The sequence below is a fragment of the Mesoplodon mirus genome (assembly GCF_964341445.2).
Source record: "Mesoplodon mirus genome assembly, chromosome: 5".
NCBI lineage: Eukaryota > Metazoa > Chordata > Mammalia > Artiodactyla > Ziphiidae > Mesoplodon > Mesoplodon mirus.
Genome location: NC_138980.1, coordinates 47051429 through 47068643, shown reverse-complemented (window position 1 = coordinate 47068643; position 17215 = coordinate 47051429). Strand labels below are relative to the sequence as shown.

The 17215-nt window shown below is 50.1% G+C and overlaps 2 protein-coding genes and 1 pseudogene across 5 annotated transcripts in view; 2 read left to right on the top strand and 1 right to left on the bottom strand.

The window, feature by feature from the left end:
• The first annotated feature begins 1013 nt into the window (after window positions 1-1013).
• LOC309804135 (nuclear transport factor 2-like) lies at window positions 1014-1405 on the top strand (annotated as a pseudogene). Its single transcript has one exon. The product of its transcript is annotated as a nuclear transport factor 2-like (transcript).
• Window positions 1406-8903: 7498 nt separating this feature from the next.
• LOC309805331 (uncharacterized protein) lies at window positions 8904-11927 on the bottom strand (the record flags this gene model as incomplete). Its single annotated transcript, XM_082623257.1, has 4 exons — window positions 11540-11927; window positions 11053-11101; window positions 10534-10610; window positions 8904-9096 (listed from the first exon to the last, which is right to left on the bottom strand). Exons 1-4 carry the CDS (start codon window positions 11548-11550, stop codon window positions 8904-8906), a joined length of 330 nt encoding a protein of 109 aa, XP_082479383.1. The 5' UTR covers window positions 11551-11927.
• A 214-nt stretch (window positions 11928-12141) lies between these two features.
• The window catches only part of ZNF496 (zinc finger protein 496), a 40816-nt gene continuing 35742 nt past the window's right edge, over window positions 12142-17215 (top strand). For 2 of the 3 annotated variants that reach the window (XM_082620279.1, XM_082620277.1), the window contains exons 1-5: window positions 12142-12379; window positions 12497-12722; window positions 14150-14266; window positions 14615-15041; window positions 15467-15650. In XM_082620279.1, coding sequence (XP_082476405.1) covers window positions 14652-15041; window positions 15467-15650 — 574 coding nt within the window. In that variant the 5' untranslated portion in view covers window positions 12142-12379; window positions 12497-12722; window positions 14150-14266; window positions 14615-14651. The remainder of the gene's footprint in view (window positions 12380-12496; window positions 12723-14149; window positions 14267-14614; window positions 15042-15466; window positions 15651-17215) is intronic. The other variant, XM_082620278.1, reaches the window with a different exon arrangement.

The window sequence follows — 17215 nt, the reverse complement described above, 5'->3', positions numbered from 1 at the left end:
GACAAAAACGTGTTCGCTTCCTTTTTTCAGAAGATTCCCTAGGAAAACGATTTGCTTTTAAAATTTCTTTGAACAACCTTCCGCCCTAGAAATGGGAGAACTGAAATTCCGGTTAATTCTGATTTCAAATACCTGCATGGCAATTTGGGAATAAACATTCATCCCCAAGCCCTCTCTCATTCATCTATGGGAGAGGGGAGGAACTACCTAAGACCACGCAATGTCACCCCTCCAAGGGTGATAGGGCCAGCGCGAGCCCTTCTTACCGCGGTGTCCTGGAACCAAAGTTGGTGACCGGTGGTTACCGACAGTGGCGGGCGGCTCCTGGGTCCAGCCGTCTGCCGGAGTAGCCTGTTTGAGATACAGCGCCCACCCTTAGAAATTCCCGCGCGGGCGCCTATGTACTTGGCAGGATGCACACCTCCCCGATCCTCGCCTTCCCAGCCCGTAGAGCGACGGCAGAGAGGCCGCTGTTCTAGACCCTCCCTTGCGGCCAGCCCGCCCCTCCCTAGGCTTCAGGGCCTTTGTAAGGCGCGACCACCTGCGTCAGAGAACGAAAGTGGCACTGGCGGGGCTGACCCCCAGAAACTTCTGGATCCCGGGCGGGGGCCACCGGTGGAGATGGGGTGGGAGTAGAAAGAATTACGCAAGGCGTGAGGGTTCAGTGGAGAAAGCAAGGGAGAAGTCCAAGGGCTTGGAGTGTCCGGCTTCTAGCAATGGGAAAGCTCTGTAATAACAGAGAGACCAGGCAGTGGTCCCTGTAAAGAGTCCCGGAAATCAGGGGTCAGATGTACTTGTTGTGTCCCTAGAAATTCCTCAAATGCGGCTGTTAACTTTTCCAGGCTTTTTCAACTCAGTTAAGGAGTCTGATGCTGGATAATTTCTGAGGATTTATCAGGGTGTTAGCTCTGTGCTACTAGAGTAAGTAAATTTTAAAACAAACGAACAGACAGACCGCGCTGGGTTTCTGTCGCCATTGTTGCAGCCCCTTGGGTCTCAACAAGACCGGTGATGCTCCAGAATGGGAGACAAGCCAGTTTGGGAGCAGATTGTATCCAGCTTCATTCAACATTACTACCAGTTATTTGATAACGACAGAACCCAACTAGGCACAATTTATATTGACGCGCCATGCCTTACCTGGAAACGACAGCAGTTTCAGGGGAAAGCTGCCATTGTGGAGAAATTGTCTAGCTTCCATTCCGCAAAATCCAGCACAGCATCACGGCTCAGCACCATCAGCCCACGCCAGAGAGCTGCATCATCAGCACGGTTGTAGCCCAGCTCAGCGCAAGTGAAGACACTACCACGGGCTTCCACCAGATGCTCCTATTAAAGAACATCAACTGATGCTTGGGTTTGCACCAATGACAGGTTCAGGCTTGCCCTGCACAACTTGGGCTAACGCTCTCCCAGCCAGGCACTCATGCTCTTTCCTCCTCCCCCCTCTTCCCAATACTATTCACACTCCTCCAGATGCTCCGAATATCATACACAAATGAGCAGGGCCGCGGTGGGAGTAAGCGCAATACGCTGCTGCTACTGAGGTATTGTGCGTGATGTTTGGACGCTAGACTAGTTGCATCTGACAGGAGAAGTTTGTGTTGTACCAGCGCATGCCTTGGAAAGACAAGTTAATGCGAAAGGTTGTCTTTTTTTTTTTTTAATCTACTGACAAGTCGTTTTAGTGACCCAGAGAAGGGAAGGAGAAAGATGCTGCCGCCGCACTGCCCAGATGTACTGATTTGTTCAGATGTTTCAATGCCTCATGATACAATAAAACCACGGAAATTTTCTTAACAAAAACAAACAAACACACAACCTTTTTAAAGAAATTATACCAGGTAGTTGTGTGGGGGGTAAAGGCAGATGTTTTTGGAAGTGAGGCTAAGGATAGAAGTAGATGATAACCTTTCAACTAGAATAGATATTGTAAAGAAAGAAAATAGGAACACAAAGTAACATTTACATGATCTATTCTTAAAGTGGGAAATCTGCATCATCTGAGCCACAGGGAAGATAGCTATGTTCACATCAAGTTGGTTTTAGATGGTACATCTGTCTCATTTGTTAAGTCCCATTAGCCTTCCTCGTGGCAGAGCTGGGGAGTCCCTAGGAAGGCTACCAGCATGAGCCAGACCCAGGGCCCACCTTACAGTTCAGAATTCTGGCTCTTACCATTCAGGATGAGGTTTAGGAGCCGGACCTTTCTTATTTCCAAAGCCCACAGCACAGGCTTTAGGATGCTCTTTCTCAGCAAGCTACTACAAACCAAGAGGTTTTGGTTCCCAGACATTCCACAGATCTGGGAGAGGATTTTTACCTGGCAATGTCTTTCCACAACCTAATGGTGACTGAGACATACAAGAGCCCCCTTCAGCGACTGGATTCCATCACAGTTATGGGGCAGCCGACTTTCCAGCCTTCAACTCCTGTACTCACTACTTTTTTTGTTTTGTTTTGTTTTTTTGTTTTTTTTTGCAGTACACGGGCCTCTCACTGCTGTGGCCTCTCCCGTTGCGGGGCACAGGCTCTGGACGCGCAGGCTCAGCGGCCATGGCTCACGGGCCTAGCTGCTCCGCGGCATGTGGGATCTTCCCGGACCGGGGCACGAACCCGTGTCCCCTGCATCAGCAGGCGGACTCTCAACCACTGCGCCACTAGGGAAGCCCCCTGTACTCACTATTAACTGTCTACATTCTTGTCAAGTCAGTAAGCCAGCAGCCCACACACCTGTCTCCTGGGTTTCCCCAAAATACTAACTGAACTCTAGTACCTGTCAAGATCCCCTTAGCCTAATGAGAACCGTTCATCAACACTCCATTTTGTTAAAAGACCCATAACAGCTTATGATAGTGTTAAAGAAAAATTATTCATGACACTGGTTAAAGCACAATAAGGCTGATCTTGGAGAGGCAGCGGTGACTGGTGGCATGAAGCGAGATCTTAATTCCCTGCCCCAGAATTGAACCTGGGTAGCCTGGATGAAAACCAGGAATCCTAACCACCACACCCCCTGGCTCTTGCCCCCAGTGAAAAATGCATTTCTCACGGAGGCAAAAACTGTAAAAACGGGTACAAAGTTTATTATTAGAGACATAGCACAACAACAAGTGGGAGAGCAAATAGAGAAAGTTTGTTTAGTTAAGACAGAAGCAAGGCAGAGATGCACACGGGGAGAGAAAGGGTGTGGGCATCCGGGTCTTTGTTTACCTTTGACCAATTATCTGGTTTCTTTTTCCACACCTGACCTGCCTTAGGACCCTCCCCAACATGCGTGCACAACTTTTTTCCAAGATGGATTACAGCCCAGAGGTCTATGAGACGGCCTTAACATCACATATTATGGGGTGGTGCCCCCTCCTTTTTGACCCACAAGGAGCCTTTCTGCGCATGTGCAATGTTTCCCTAGCCCCAAGGATGGAGAAATGTATGACCTCTTGATCTTTTAACAAGGTTTAGTCCCACTCTGTCCCTGCCATAAAAATGTCCAATGTCTGGTTATTTACCCTATTTCTCTTGCTGGTTTTTATATCGAGGTGCAGATCTCGAAATATAGACAGGAGTCCGGTCATAAATATGTAGTCCTGGAGCCCGTTTTGTCTCTTGCTTCAGGAAATGTAATCAGGGGGCTGGTAATGAATGTCTGGCGTGGAGCCCATCTTCTTCTCACCCCAGGAAGTGTGAACAGGAGGCCAGTTGTAAATGTCTAGCCTGGAGCCCATCTATCTCCTGCCTCAAGGCAATCTTTATTCAGGGGAATATTGGGATAGGTGTATGGACCACTGAAACAGGGTTTTGCAATGGGGGAGAGTGATTGGACTCAACTCCAAATACAACAAGGAAAAGTGGGAATCCATAGCCAAGGAGCAGGGTGGAAGAGTCAGTGGATAGAATATTACTAAGGGGAAACATTAGGGGTAAAGGGGTATTCGGGCTAAAGTGACCTGACCTGAGGGGATTCTTGCTGAAGGCAGGCCAGGGTGATCAGATATCACCTGAGGGATGGTGGGGGTTGAGGAAGCTGATCAGCGATCTCAAGGGTAATCAGAAATCTCTAGGGTGGGGACTTCTGGTCAAACTGACTTATCAGGGTTCTTGCTAAAACTGGACAATGCAAAGCAAGAATGGAAGCCCAAAAGTCAGGTCTAGTAGAAAAATGATCAGGGAAACCTGATTACAGTTTGGCTGAGGAGAGAATCTGCCAACAACAGCCCAGCCTTTTTCCTGCAGAATAGAGTAAAGCAGAAATTATCAGAGTGAATCATGATTTGTGCATCTTTCTCTGGGCTGCAGGCAAAGAAGCATGAGAAACACTAGCCTACAGAGTGAAATCCAAGTTCTTTAGCCTGGTGTATGAGGACCTCTTACCTCATCTGCAGGTTTGTCACACATCTCCCTCCAAATAGCAAGTGTTTTGCATCATGGTCATTCATTCACTTATTTCATCTTCATGTTGTACCAGTGAGATTTTCCCGTCTTCCAGAATAAGCCCCACTTGCTCACCCTTGAGCTGGGCTGCTCTGAGTTGATACCCAGTAAATGCTAAATTAAATTAACTCAAAGAAGAGAGAGATTAGGACAGCAGATCTGTTGGCAATTACCTCAATATTCCAGAGAGATGACTTCAACAAAGACAACCAGAATGCCAAAGAGAAGATGGTTGGGGGACTTTGTCTATTTTAACCAGTTAAATCTGGGAGGTAACAGGCAGGGAAAAGCGGAAGGTGACAACTTTCATGTTTCATTGAATGGTCTCAAATCTGTAAAAGATATCTGTAAGAGGCTAGGAACAAGAAACTGGAAATAATAATAAAATAAGCAGAGAAGTAAGACTGCAACAAGTTTCCTAATGCTGCAGGCCAAGTTAGTGGGTGTGTGTGGGTGGGTGTATCCAGACCTGTGTTAGTTTCTTAGGGCTGCCATAACAAATTGCACAAATGGGTTAACCTGAAAAAACAGGAATTTATTCTCTCATAGTTCTAGAGGCCAGAATGTGAAAACTAGGCATCAGTAAGACCATGCTCTATGGAAGAATCCTTTCTTGCCTTCTCCTAGCTGCTGGTGATTATGAGCAATCCATGGTGTTCCTGGCCTTGTAGACCTACCACTCCCATCTCTGGCTTTGTTGTCACATGGCCTTCATCCTGTGTGTCTATCTTCACATGGCCTACTTATAAGGACACCCATCATCAGATTTTGGGCTCACTCTAATTCAGTATGACCTTGTTTTAACTTGTTCACAACTGCAAAGACCGTATTTCCAAATAAGGTTAATTTCACAGTAATAAGCAATTAGGACTTAGATATACCATGCTGTGGGACACATTTCTACCCATTACAGGATCCTCACTACCATCCCTATCTGCACATGAAGTAAACTGAGCTTGAGGGAATGGGGCTGAAGGGAGACTGGCAAAATTGGGAGAGCCAGTAGTTAGGGTCAAGAAATTCCTGAAATAGATCATGCTATGTTTAAAAGATTCAGTGTAAGTACTTGGAGTGTTTGAGGAATAAGGAGTAATTCAGAATTCTTTGTGTCTAGAGCAAAAATATGTGGTGCCATCCAGGTGTTCAATAGCAGAAAAGCAAACTGAGATACACTGTAATAGGAGGTGTCGAACACTAAAAAGTTTAAAAGTTCATGTGCAGCTAATTGAGGAGGAAAAGGGGACTATGATGCATAAGTACCTGTTAAGGATCTCTGGCTCTGTGCTTGGGTACTTATGTAAAAAATTTTGTTTGATCCATGTGAGCCAGGTATTGTGTCATCCTATCATGAGTGGAGAAACTTATCCACTGCCTCCTAGAATCTAAGTAACTTGAATGCAAGGTTGTTTCCCTCCTAAAAGAGTCAAAGCCTGTCCAGGAGCAAAACTGTGAAAATCAGTGAGGAGAGAGAAAAGAACAGGCAGGAAAGAAGACACACAGTAAAGCAGCTGTGTGTCCACAGGAAATGTGCCTTCCCTAAGGTTTTGTAGCAGCTGTGAAATGCCACAATGCACCCGTCTTGGAGTGACTCTTATTTTCTTACCACTGACTCCCCAGATCTGCTTGCTGCACTCATCTATGACTCCACGGCTAAATTACCCTCACCTCCTGACAACCCCTGACCCTCAGTTAACCCCACCCCTCCTGAGCCCACCTCTAAATAGCACGCAAAGCAGAAGTGACCCCACTTCCCTGGTACCGTCCTCCTCCAACCTTCAGCTGCAAACAGACCTTAAGAAGACACTTTCTTTCTTCCTTTATCAAGCCTCACTCCAGCATCCTCTATGCCCCCTCCCTCATGGCACCAGTACAATAAATCTGGTTGTTTCAGTTAACTGAATTTGCCAAACTACAGGCTGGTCCCTGGTGGTCTGGATGAGTCAGTATTAACACCCCAGTGCTCATCAACAGCCCCCCAAACTGATGTTTGGCGCTTTGGCTTTGTTTCTTTGACCACAGCATCCACATGTGACTTCGAGGAAAGGGATGGCACCTTTTTCCAGGGAACAACTGGGTCATTTTAGGTGCTTTCATTGGAGCCCTTAAGTAGTTGGTTATGTTGGCCTTTGTGTAGTTCTCAAAGTCTTTTTGACTTCAGCAAAAGGAACAAAACAAAACAAAATATGAAAATAGATGAGCAGCCTTCATGTGACAGCTGGGAGGCCTGTATTGCGAGAAAATTAAGCCAAATTCCTTCACTCAATGGATTCTCACTAAGCCCTTTTTACCAGCCATAGCCTCTGCTAGATACTGGGGACCAGGTCAGAGCCCTGCTGTCCTTGCTTCCTGGACGCCTGTGAATAAGTCACAGTAATATTCAGCACTATTAGTCTTAGAACTGCTAGTCTAAGCTACAGTTTATTGAGCATCTACTATGCCCAGAACCATGCTGACCCCTTTACAACAGAGCTTATCAAACTGCAAAGAGCTTGGACGTCCCTGGCGGTCCAGAAGTTAAGACTCCCCGCTTCCACTGCAGGGGGCGTAGGTTTGATTCCTGGTCAGGGAACTAAGATCCCACATGCTATGAGGCGTGGCAAAAAACCCCAAAACTTCAAAGAGCTAGAGAGTCCCCTTGTATCTGGCTAACCATGCAGGCTGTGTTTGGGGGCCTGAGGGTTCTATTTCTAATGAGCTCCCAGGTAAGGCAGATGTGGCTGGTCCAGGAACCAGACGGCGAGGTGGCACATCTTATACACCTGTATTTGTCATCGGTCCACAAGCATATTCTGTGGAATGATGACCTCCTCCCCAGGGGAAGATGTAATTGCTGCCCTCCCATATGTAGATACTAGGTTTTAGGAAAGCTACACATGGTACTTCATGGTGCACAGTTGACTTTCCACGTTTGGTATAATTTATGGTTTCCTTTCCTACAGCCTATTCACTTTCCACTCTGCAAGGTGAGCGTGTCATGTCTTCTTCCTGCCCTCGCACCTCTACCATCTCCTGCTCCTCCCTGTTAGCCAAGGGCCCCATGGATCAGTCAGGGTTCTCCAGGAAAACAAGACCAATAGGATGTGTGTGTGTGTGTGTGTGTAAACCTCAGTCTTTACCCTTAAAGACTGATTGGTTGAGGCCCACCAACATTATGGAGGATAATCTGCTTTACTTAAAAGTCTACTAATTTATTTATTTTAAAATTTATTTATTTATTTATTTATTTTTGGCTGCATTGGGTCTTCGTTCCTGCGTTCGGGCTTTCTCTAGTTGCAGTGAGTGGGGGCTACTCTTCGTTACGGTGCACGTGCTTCTCATTGAGGTGGCTTCTCTTGTTGCGGAGCACAGGCTCTAGACGCGTGGGCTTCAGTAGTTGTGGCTCACGGGCTCAGTAGTTGTGGCTCATGGGTTCTAGAGCTCAGGCTCAGTAGTTGTGGCGCACGAGCTTAGCTGCTCTGCAGCAGGTGGGATCTTCCCAGGCCAGGGCTCGAACCCACGTCGCCTGCATTGGCAGGCGGATTCTTAACCACTGCACCACAAGGGATGCCCCAGAGTCTACTAATTTAAATGTTAATCTCATCTAAAAAATATCTTCACAGCAAATCTAGACTAGTGTTTATCAAATACTTGGGCACACTGACCTTGCCAAGTTGATGCATAAAATAAATCATCACACCCTGTTTCTTATTTTGCCAAAGTGTCTGAGTATTCAGAAGTCCACCATGGACTTCCACTCACCTGCTCCCCGTCAGCCTCAGGGCCCAGAGGTCACTTTGCCTTCTCCTCTCCCTTCACTGCTCCCCTTGGCTCCTGCCCAGCCCCTCTTTCTTTTAAGCCACACACTGTAATTCTCCCATCCTTAAGATGGGACCCGTGCTCCCTTGGCCACTGCCACTTTTTCTTGCCCAATTGTCTCCACTCCCTCACCTCCTTTCTCTCTCCAAACTACTCCATCCCAGCAGCTCTACCACCTCTGCTCTGCTCAGGGGCCCTCTATACCAAATACTAGGGTCAGTATTCTTATCGGTGTTTTTCCTCATCTAATTTGTTCTTCCAGCAGCACTTATCTTCACAGACTATCCCTCTTTCTTGAAACACATTTGCCTGCCTGGGATTCCAAGGCTCGGCACTGCCCAGATTTCTCTCCAGCTCATGGTGGCTGCACCTTCTCCTTTCCCTTTCCCCGCTTCCCCCTTTCTTCTTCTCCTCCCCCTCTGGATCTCCCTCATCTCTTCCTAGTCTCCAAAGCTGGTGTGGCAGATCCACCCTCTCCAAGGCAGCTTCTCAATCTGCACTTGTCCATCCCAGGGTCTCAATTCCTGCTCCATGCTGTGACAACAGATTTCTACCTCCTGCCTTGGCTTTCTCCCTGGACAGTCATAACTATTTGTCTTTTGAGCATTTCAGACCCAGCAAGTCCAAAACTCATCTTTGTCTCCTAAACCCTTCCCAGAAACCTGCTTTGTAGTCTCCTAGGCAGACCCTCCAATCACCCAATTGGGGCCAAAACTACAGCCGTTTCTCACTCCTTTGACACCCAGCAGCACACCATGGGGGAAATCACCACTGTTCACCAGCTGATTCTGGAATGGACCATGTCCTGCCTGCATTTCTGTGGCTGCTTCCAACATGGCCTCTGCCTCCTCCATCCAGCTCCAATCTGTTCTGCACAGTGATCACGTAAAATCAAAGTCCCATCAGGCCATGCCTTCACTTGAAACCCTCTAAGTGTAAAATCCACATTCACTCCATTCCAGCCTCCCATTTCTCCAGGGCAGGGGGACAAGCCTCCTGCTTTATGGCCTTTGCATATGCTGTTCCCTCTGCTGGAATGTTCTTTCTACACACCTCTGTTCAGTTTGCCCTCCACCTGCTCTCTCCTCAAATGTTACCTTTTCATGAAGGTCCTACCTGACTGCCCCAGCAGGATCCTTCTTAGCCTGTTTTATTTTTTTCATGCCAACTACCATCTGATTCCCCTTCCAGCTTCTAAAAGCCAGGATCTTCTGTCCACTATGGTCTCCCCAAGGTTAAAACAAATGGTGGCACACAGCAAGCCTTTCATAAGGCAACATAATATAAACCAAATGAAATGTATACATTAAGTGTGAGATGGCTCGATGGTCCTTGAGCAGCATTGACATTCAGGGTTCTCTTTCTGTTGCTTCACTAGTGGTATCTGTCACAATCCCATCTCGTGTCAAGGAAAACTCCTTCCCATGGCCTCCAGTTGCCTGCCCACCTCCACCCTGAGCTGACACCCTACTGCACTTGCTCACTGGCTGCCTCACTGTGCTTCCACAACTTTAGGGCCTTTGCTCTCATGGTGGCTTCTACCTGGGACCCTGATCTCACCCAGGCTTGGGCTTGATCAACTCCCTCATCTCAGATGTCACAATCACAACGGAATCTGCCCTGACCTCTTAATACTGTGACTGTCACCAGCTCATTCCCAGCACCCGTTACCTGATGCTGCTCCACTTTCTTTTTCCTCTGCAGCATGGATCAACATAGCAGATCATGTTATTGATTTTGCTAACTGCCCGCCCTGCCCCTCTCACCCATCCCCTCAGCCAATTGTGTTCACAGATGCACCCTGAGAACCTGGAATGGAGCCTAGCATAATGAATGCCTAGTAGGTACTCAGTACACATTTGGTAAACGATCGAATGGTCCCGCGCATTTAACGAGGTAGACAGCATCATCCTTTTTCTGGATGAGGAAACTGAGGCGCAGAAAGGTTAAGTATACCTGAGATCACCTGGTTAGGAATTGATGAAGCAGGTTTTAACCCAGGTGCTCTGACTCATAACCCCTGTGCTAAGCGAAATGCAGAATAAACACAAAGCTTCAACGAGATAACAGTGTACAGGGAGGTGTCAGTTCAGGGGAAGGAACTGGACAGGGCAGGGAGGATTGATCTGATGCTGTGTGCTAGGAATTTCTGGGCCCTGCATTTTATCTGCTTTAGAACTGCAGTGGGCAGAACTGTGAGCACAAATTACCAACACTCAACAGGTAGTTCCCTGCCCAGTCACAGGGCTGGGAACCCAGGTAGAGGATCTGGACTTTTAGAGCAGGCTGCGCTATTTGCCAAAGTACCTTAGTCGGACCTGCCTTGGCGAATCCTTGGTTCTTCCCCAGCTTCTCCTCCAGGCCATGGTGCCTGGCTGGTATTCCTGAGAAGGGGGTGCACATGAATCCTGTTAACGCTGAGTCAGATCTGAAGGGGGTGGTTCCCACTTGTATCTGTAGGTTCCAGGTAAGAACTCTGGGTGGCCCTGCCTGCATCTGGCTGTATTTGGGGGAACAATCACTTTACATAAAAATGAGCTTTACTCCTTTGCTTCCATCCATCTCCTGCAAAAGTCACAGAATCCAAGCATACGGCAAATAGTGGCTCCCAGTAACTCCCCTACTCAGGAGTGATTATTCATAATTGAGAGGAAGAAACAAAAGGCTCCCAAGTCCAAGGAATAAGGAAAGCAACACTGCTAAGAAATCCCGTTCCTCAGTGCATCCACCTCTTTCCCACCTGCTCAACCAGGCCACTTTCTTTCAGGGAACTGGTATTGTCCTACTTGATCTGAGAAAAATCATTTATCTGTAATAGTGTATCACCTCTAGTAGACGTAGACATTTCTTTGCCTTCTTCCGTGGGGGAGTCCAACTTCAGGGCCAGGCAGATGAAGAAAGAGAAGGGTTGGTGGGCATCAGGCCTGCTCAGGGACCCGGTACATGCTTGCTCCCAAACCCAAGAACCTGGAAGATTAAGGATGACCCCAGGAAGACCCCTCTGAGCCTTTGAGCTATGTTCAGCATAGGGCAGTGGCAAGGAGCCCTATCCAGAGGTCCAGAGGCCCTAATTCTTCTTGCCCCTCACGGGCCCTCGACTTCAAGTCAAAGTCCCTTAACCTGTCCCTCGGCCTCAGTGTGAACAGCTAGGCACACCCTACACTTAAGGGAGCAATAAGCACTCCGACCACCCACTGGGGGCCGGGATTGACCAAAGTCCCTCTGCGCACTCCCCAGAGTTGTCCTGATGCTCAGAAGGGATGTGTTAGGGCCGCTGTGAAAGTCCGCAAACCCCCCAAAAGCCGGAGCTTACACCTTGGGCATCCGATAGACGACGAATCGGGGAGGTGAGTCTTACTTTCTCCAGTCCTCCTCGTCTCTTCAGCGGCCGCGGGCCGGACCTAGAGGAGGGGTTTTGGCTGGAAGGGGGGTTGGACCTGACAGGACGCGGGGTGCGGGGTGGTCACACCGGGATTCTGAAATGTAGCGGCCCACTGTGCGCGGCAGCCTTCTTCCTCCGCTCCCCCTCCCAATTCCAGCATTCAGCCTCGGCTCCAGGATTGTCCCTTCCGGGCGTCCCCAAGCCCGTGTGGGAGTCCGAAGGGGCAGAACAGCGAAGAGAGGAGCCCCCAGGCCAACCTTCCTACACCAGCGGCCGTCCACGGCAGGGCGCACCCGCGCGAGCCCTCCTGCTGACCGTGTTCTCTGCCCCTCCCGCTCTGCCACCCGCCTCCAGGCGCGGTCCCAGCTGAGCCTTCGACGCCCCGGCCTCCCGCCCCGCCTCGACGCGCGGCCCCCGCGCGAGCCCGCCGGGAGGCAGGGCAGAGGCGGTGTGGTTGATCCACAAAGCCCCCGGCCAAGCTCCTAGGCCGGGGCGCGAGCGGAGCTGAGCGGGGCGTGGCAGGGCGGGGCGCGCCGGCCGGGCCGGGCCGGGCCGGGCCGGGGGTGTCGGATGTCACCCCCAGCGCACACCTCGGCCGGGGGGCGGAGGAGCGAACCACTGAGATGCGAAGACCTCCCCGGTCCTAGAGCGGAGCAGGAAGTGTCCCAGGGGAGGGAGCCGGAGGGCTTCGGCCTTTCCTTTCCTCCGCGTCCGGCGGGCTCCGGAGGCGGTCAGGCCTGCACGGCCCGCCAACTGGGACGCGGCGCGGCGGTGAGTGCGGCCCAGGCGGCTCAGGCTTCTGTGGCCCGCGCGCCCTGCCTCGCTTCCAGGAGCCGTGCGGTGGGTCTCCGGGGAGGGGGATTAGACAACACAAATGTTGTTTTTCAGGCGCCTCCATTTGCTACCATTTCTTCCCTCCTAAGCGGAGCCGTGGTTTTCTGGATGAGCAGGAGACGGGGGCTCGGCTAGCCAGGGACGGAGTGGCCTCTGCAGAGAACCCGCCTCAGGAAGCACACCCGGGGGACCGGGCTGGAAGGATGAGGAGCTGCTGCCGAAGACTTCCGCCGCAGGAGGGATTTGAGTTAGACGCAGGGAAGGAGTTCCAGGCTGTGAGGTGAGGATCCGGGAACTGGGTAAAGTGGAGGTGGTTGTGTGTATGTGTAGGGAGGGAAAGGGAGAGAGGGAAAAGGGAGAGAGATCTGGAGCGAGGAAAGGCTTGCCCTTTTTCCTGGCATAAAATGCCCATCCCCTCCTCTTTCTGCTGATCCAGTTCTGTTCCTCCGCCTAGAGCTTCTTTAAGCATGCCCCGCCCCCCTGTGGGATCCTCTTGGGACCAACGTTAATTCATTCATCACACATCATTTCCGAGACTCCTATGTGCCAGGTGCTAGGGTGACAGGAACACGGCTGTCTGGTTAGGGATGATGGGCAGAGCCTAGAGCCAGATGCCCGAGAGCTGGTATCTGAGTACGGACTGAGGGTGGGGCACAGGTTGGGTGCAGACCTGAGGAACCTAGAGGCCCTGCAGGTGTGTGATGGCTGAGTTCATGGAACGTGGCAAGTGAGTAAGGCTGAGATTGGGTGTCAGATGCAGGAGCAGACACTGGAGGAAATCCGGAGGCGGGGCAAGCTGTAGTGTGTCCAGCCAGATACCCTCAGAGTCCTTTTATGCCAGTCTGTATTTGTTTTTATGTTGGAAAGCAAAGGGGTATGGAGCTTTGGGGTTTTCTGATTGCCATTCAGTGGCTTTGTTGTTCTTCTGTGAAGAACACTTGTCTTCCTGTGAAATGGGAATGAGGCCTGCGTTTTGCATGGAACCCTTGGGGGTGGGGGCACTGAGCTGTTAAGATTAAGGTGCTAGCATGCTGGGGAGCCTCATAAACCTGGTGAGGAGGGCAAGTGACCATGTCCAAGGATCTCAGAGGCCTTATGGTGGTGGTGGGGGGACTGTGTGCGACCCCATGTGCCATTCCTTTTCCCTGGGTCCCATAGTTTTGAGTAGTGGCCGCTACTCTCTGATGTCGCTCTGTATGTGTTCACTGGGGAGGTGCAAGGGCCCCTGAGCCCCACCCTGCAGATGTGGAGGCTGTGCCATGAGTGCCCAACCTCTGTTCTGCCTGAGAAAGGTCTGTGAGGTGTGTGTGGTTTTCTTCATTGTGGTTTGAAGAGAAGAGAAGGCAAGATGGGTGGAGGCCAGGTGGAAGGTCCAGACATCGTTAAATATATGCTAAAGTTTACTATTCAGACTTTAGTGAGTTGAGTAGAGGTTCATCTGAAAGCACTGATGTTTTTAAATACATAATGTTATTTTTCTGTAAGAAACTCAGGACGTGGCTGCCTCTTTTGACTTTCTCCATCTCTTGTCTGGGGATCTTCTAGGCTGTCTGCTTTATTCCCTGCTTCCCAGTGCATATTCCACTGAGCAAGGCTGATTCTCAGTCTGTGTCTAGCACTGATCGTCAGCCCTAGCCACCAGCAGGATGAATTTCCTGGATCAGCTTTGAAGACTTTTCCTGTGCATGTCTGTCTTTGTCCTTCTAGCTCATTTTGTAAAGGTCTCAAGGGCAAGGACGGTGCCTTTGGCTCTGAAGCCTCAAGATAGCGGCCTTCTCAGCTCATCCATTTCAGGTCCTTTCCAGGAGGACCTGGACACCGAAGGTACCACAGAGCGTTAATTACATCTCTCTCCTGCATGCGGCCCGGTTGGTCTCCTGGGATGCTTGGAACGCCAGTGCCACGTTGAAATGCCACTGATTTTCTCCTGGACTCCCCGCCTTGTTTGTCCAGTCACCCAGTTAGGGGAATCACAAAATGATGCTTTTGGGAATGGGGTCATTCCTTCTCTCCCTTTGTATAAGGATCATCCACACTGACACTTCTCACATGTCCCAGGGCTTCTCCCAAGGGCTGGTCTCTGTGGGCTCTTTCACTTTTCCCATCACCACCCCCAAAAAACTACTGCAGGAGACCAGAACATTGAAGCCAGTGATTTCTGTTTGGAAATAGGGTCGTCTTCTGCTGCTGACCCCCATCAAATCCCATCATGCCCACAGCCCTGTGCCCCCGAGTCTTGGCTCCGAAGGAAAGTGAGGAGCCCAGGAAAATGAGGAGCCCGCCGGGAGAGAACCCTAGCCCCCAGGGTGAGCTTCCCAGCCCCGAGTCCTCCCGCCGCCTCTTCCGACGTTTCTGCTACCAGGAGGCGGCGGGCCCCCGGGAAGCCCTGCACCGCCTCTGGGACCTGTGCCGGGGCTGGCTGCGGCCTGAAAGGCACACCAAGGAGCAAATTCTGGAGCTGCTGGTGCTGGAGCAGTTTCTGGCCATCCTGCCCCGGGAGATCCAGGGCTGGGTGCGGGCCCAGGAACCTGAGAGTGGCGATCAGGCTGTGGCTGCTGTGGAGGCACTGGAACGAGAGCCGGGGAGACCCTGGCAATGGGTGAGCAGAGGGAGCTGGGCTGGGCTGGCTGGGAGGATGGGAAGGGAGAGGGAGAGAGTGGGGCTGGGCAGCAGATGTGGAAAGGGGGGCCACCTTGTGCTTTGATGGTTTGGTGGGGTCACGCATCCCCTGGCCAGGGATGAGGAATTCCATCTAGAGCTGTGTGCTTCGGTTATGCCCACATTGAAGTTTGGTTTTCTAAAAAAGCAGATTCCATTCCCTAAAGGCCCTAATTGGTGGCATGGTTATGTTACCCCCCCCCCTTTATAGCCATGTACAAGCCTGGGACTGAGCTTCTAGTGGTAGAGTCAACAGTCAGCAGGCCCAGGGAGGGAGGGGTTTGCCAGTCCCTGGCACAGTTGCTGGTCCTCATCTGGCCAGGGACCTCTCCACCGAGCTCTGAAAAGCCCTCTCTGGGATTGCAGCTCAAGCACTGTGAAGACCCCGTGGTGATTGACGATGGGGACAGCCCTCCAGACCAGGAGCAGGAGCGGCTTCCAGCAGAACCCCAGAGTGACCTTGCAAAGAGCCAGGACGCCCAGCCCATGGCCCTGGCTCAGGGCCCCGGGCTTCCAAGCAGACTCTCGGGCCAGCTCAGCGGGGACCCAGGTAGGAAGCCCAAGGGAGTGGGGAAGGGGTGTTTGTACCTAGTCCTGTGCACTTGGAAGTAGCTCTTGACATTTTTAGTTCTCTCCTTCCCCCTAAGTATCCTGGAACCATTTTCAGCATCTGGTCCTTCCCTAGAGCAATTCAATCAGAATCTCATGAGAGTATCCTCTTCATGGGTGCCAGGTCTGCCCAGAGGGACCTCTACTATGGGTAGGTGTTTTTGAGGCTGCATCATCTTGTCTCTTTGAGGACGCACCTCTGGGCTTTGTTGGTCTGGGGACAGCTGGGCACCGTCGCTGTCCCAGTAGGGCCTGTGTGGGGAGCTGAGCATGGCCATGTCCTCTTGTCTCTCTGAACCTCTCTTTCCCCAGCCAAACAACTTCTGCTCTCAGGATTGTTATAATATTGCAAAGAAATATAAAAATGCTTCCTAGGGGATAGGGTGATATCTTCAGGACTTGGAGCATGGATGTTGGCTAGACGTGTCTGAATATCTGTACAAAATGCACTAATGGCCACAGTCAGGTGGCTTTGGCAGCAGATACACTTGGCTTTGAATCCTCCAGGTATGACCCGGGGCATGCTTCTAAACTCTGCAAACCTCAGTTTCCTGGTCTGTCCAGTGGAGATAATCTCAATAAAGTGAGTCACATGAAATTTTGGTTTCCCAGTACATATAAAATTTGTATTTACACTTTAGTCTATTAAATGTCCAATAGCATTATGTCTAAAAAATCAATGTACATACGTTAATTGAAAATATTTTATTGCTGAGCCTTCAGCACAATGAAATCTTTTTGCTGGTGAAGGGTCTTGCCTCCATGCTGATGGCTGCTGACTGATCAGGATGGTGGTTGCTGAAGGTTGGGGTGACTGGCAATTTCTTAAAATAAGACCACAATGAAGTCTGCCTCATCGATTGAATCGTTCCTTTCACGAACAATTTCTCTGTAGCGTGTAATGCTGTTTTATAGCATTTTACCCACAGAACTTCTTTCCTTTTAAAATTGGAGTCAGTCCTCTCAAACTCTGCCATTGCTTTATCAACTAAGTTCATATAATATTCTAAATCCTTTGTTGTCATTTCAGTAGTCTTCACAGCATCTTAACCAGGAGTAGATTCCATCTCAAGAAACCACTTTCTTTACTCGTCCATAAGAAGCAACTCCTCATCCATTCAAGTTTTATCATGAGATTGTCGCAATTCAGTCACATCTTCAAGCTCCACTTCCAATTCTGGTTCTCTTTGCTGTTTCCACCACACCTGCAGTTTCTTCCTCCACTCAAGTCTTGAACCTCTCAAAGTTATCCATGAGGATGGGTATCACCTTCTTTCAGATTTCTGTTAATGTTGATATTTTGATCTCTTCCCATGAATGTTCTTTTTTTTTTCTTTTTTTTCTGGCTGTGCCACGCAGCTTTTGGGATCTTAGTTCCCCAACCAGAGATTGAACCTGGGCCCCGGCAGTGAAAGCACCGAGTCCTAACCATTGGACTGCCAGGGAATTCCCGTGAATGTTCTTACTGGCATCTAGAACGGTGAATCCTTTCCAGGAGATTTTCAG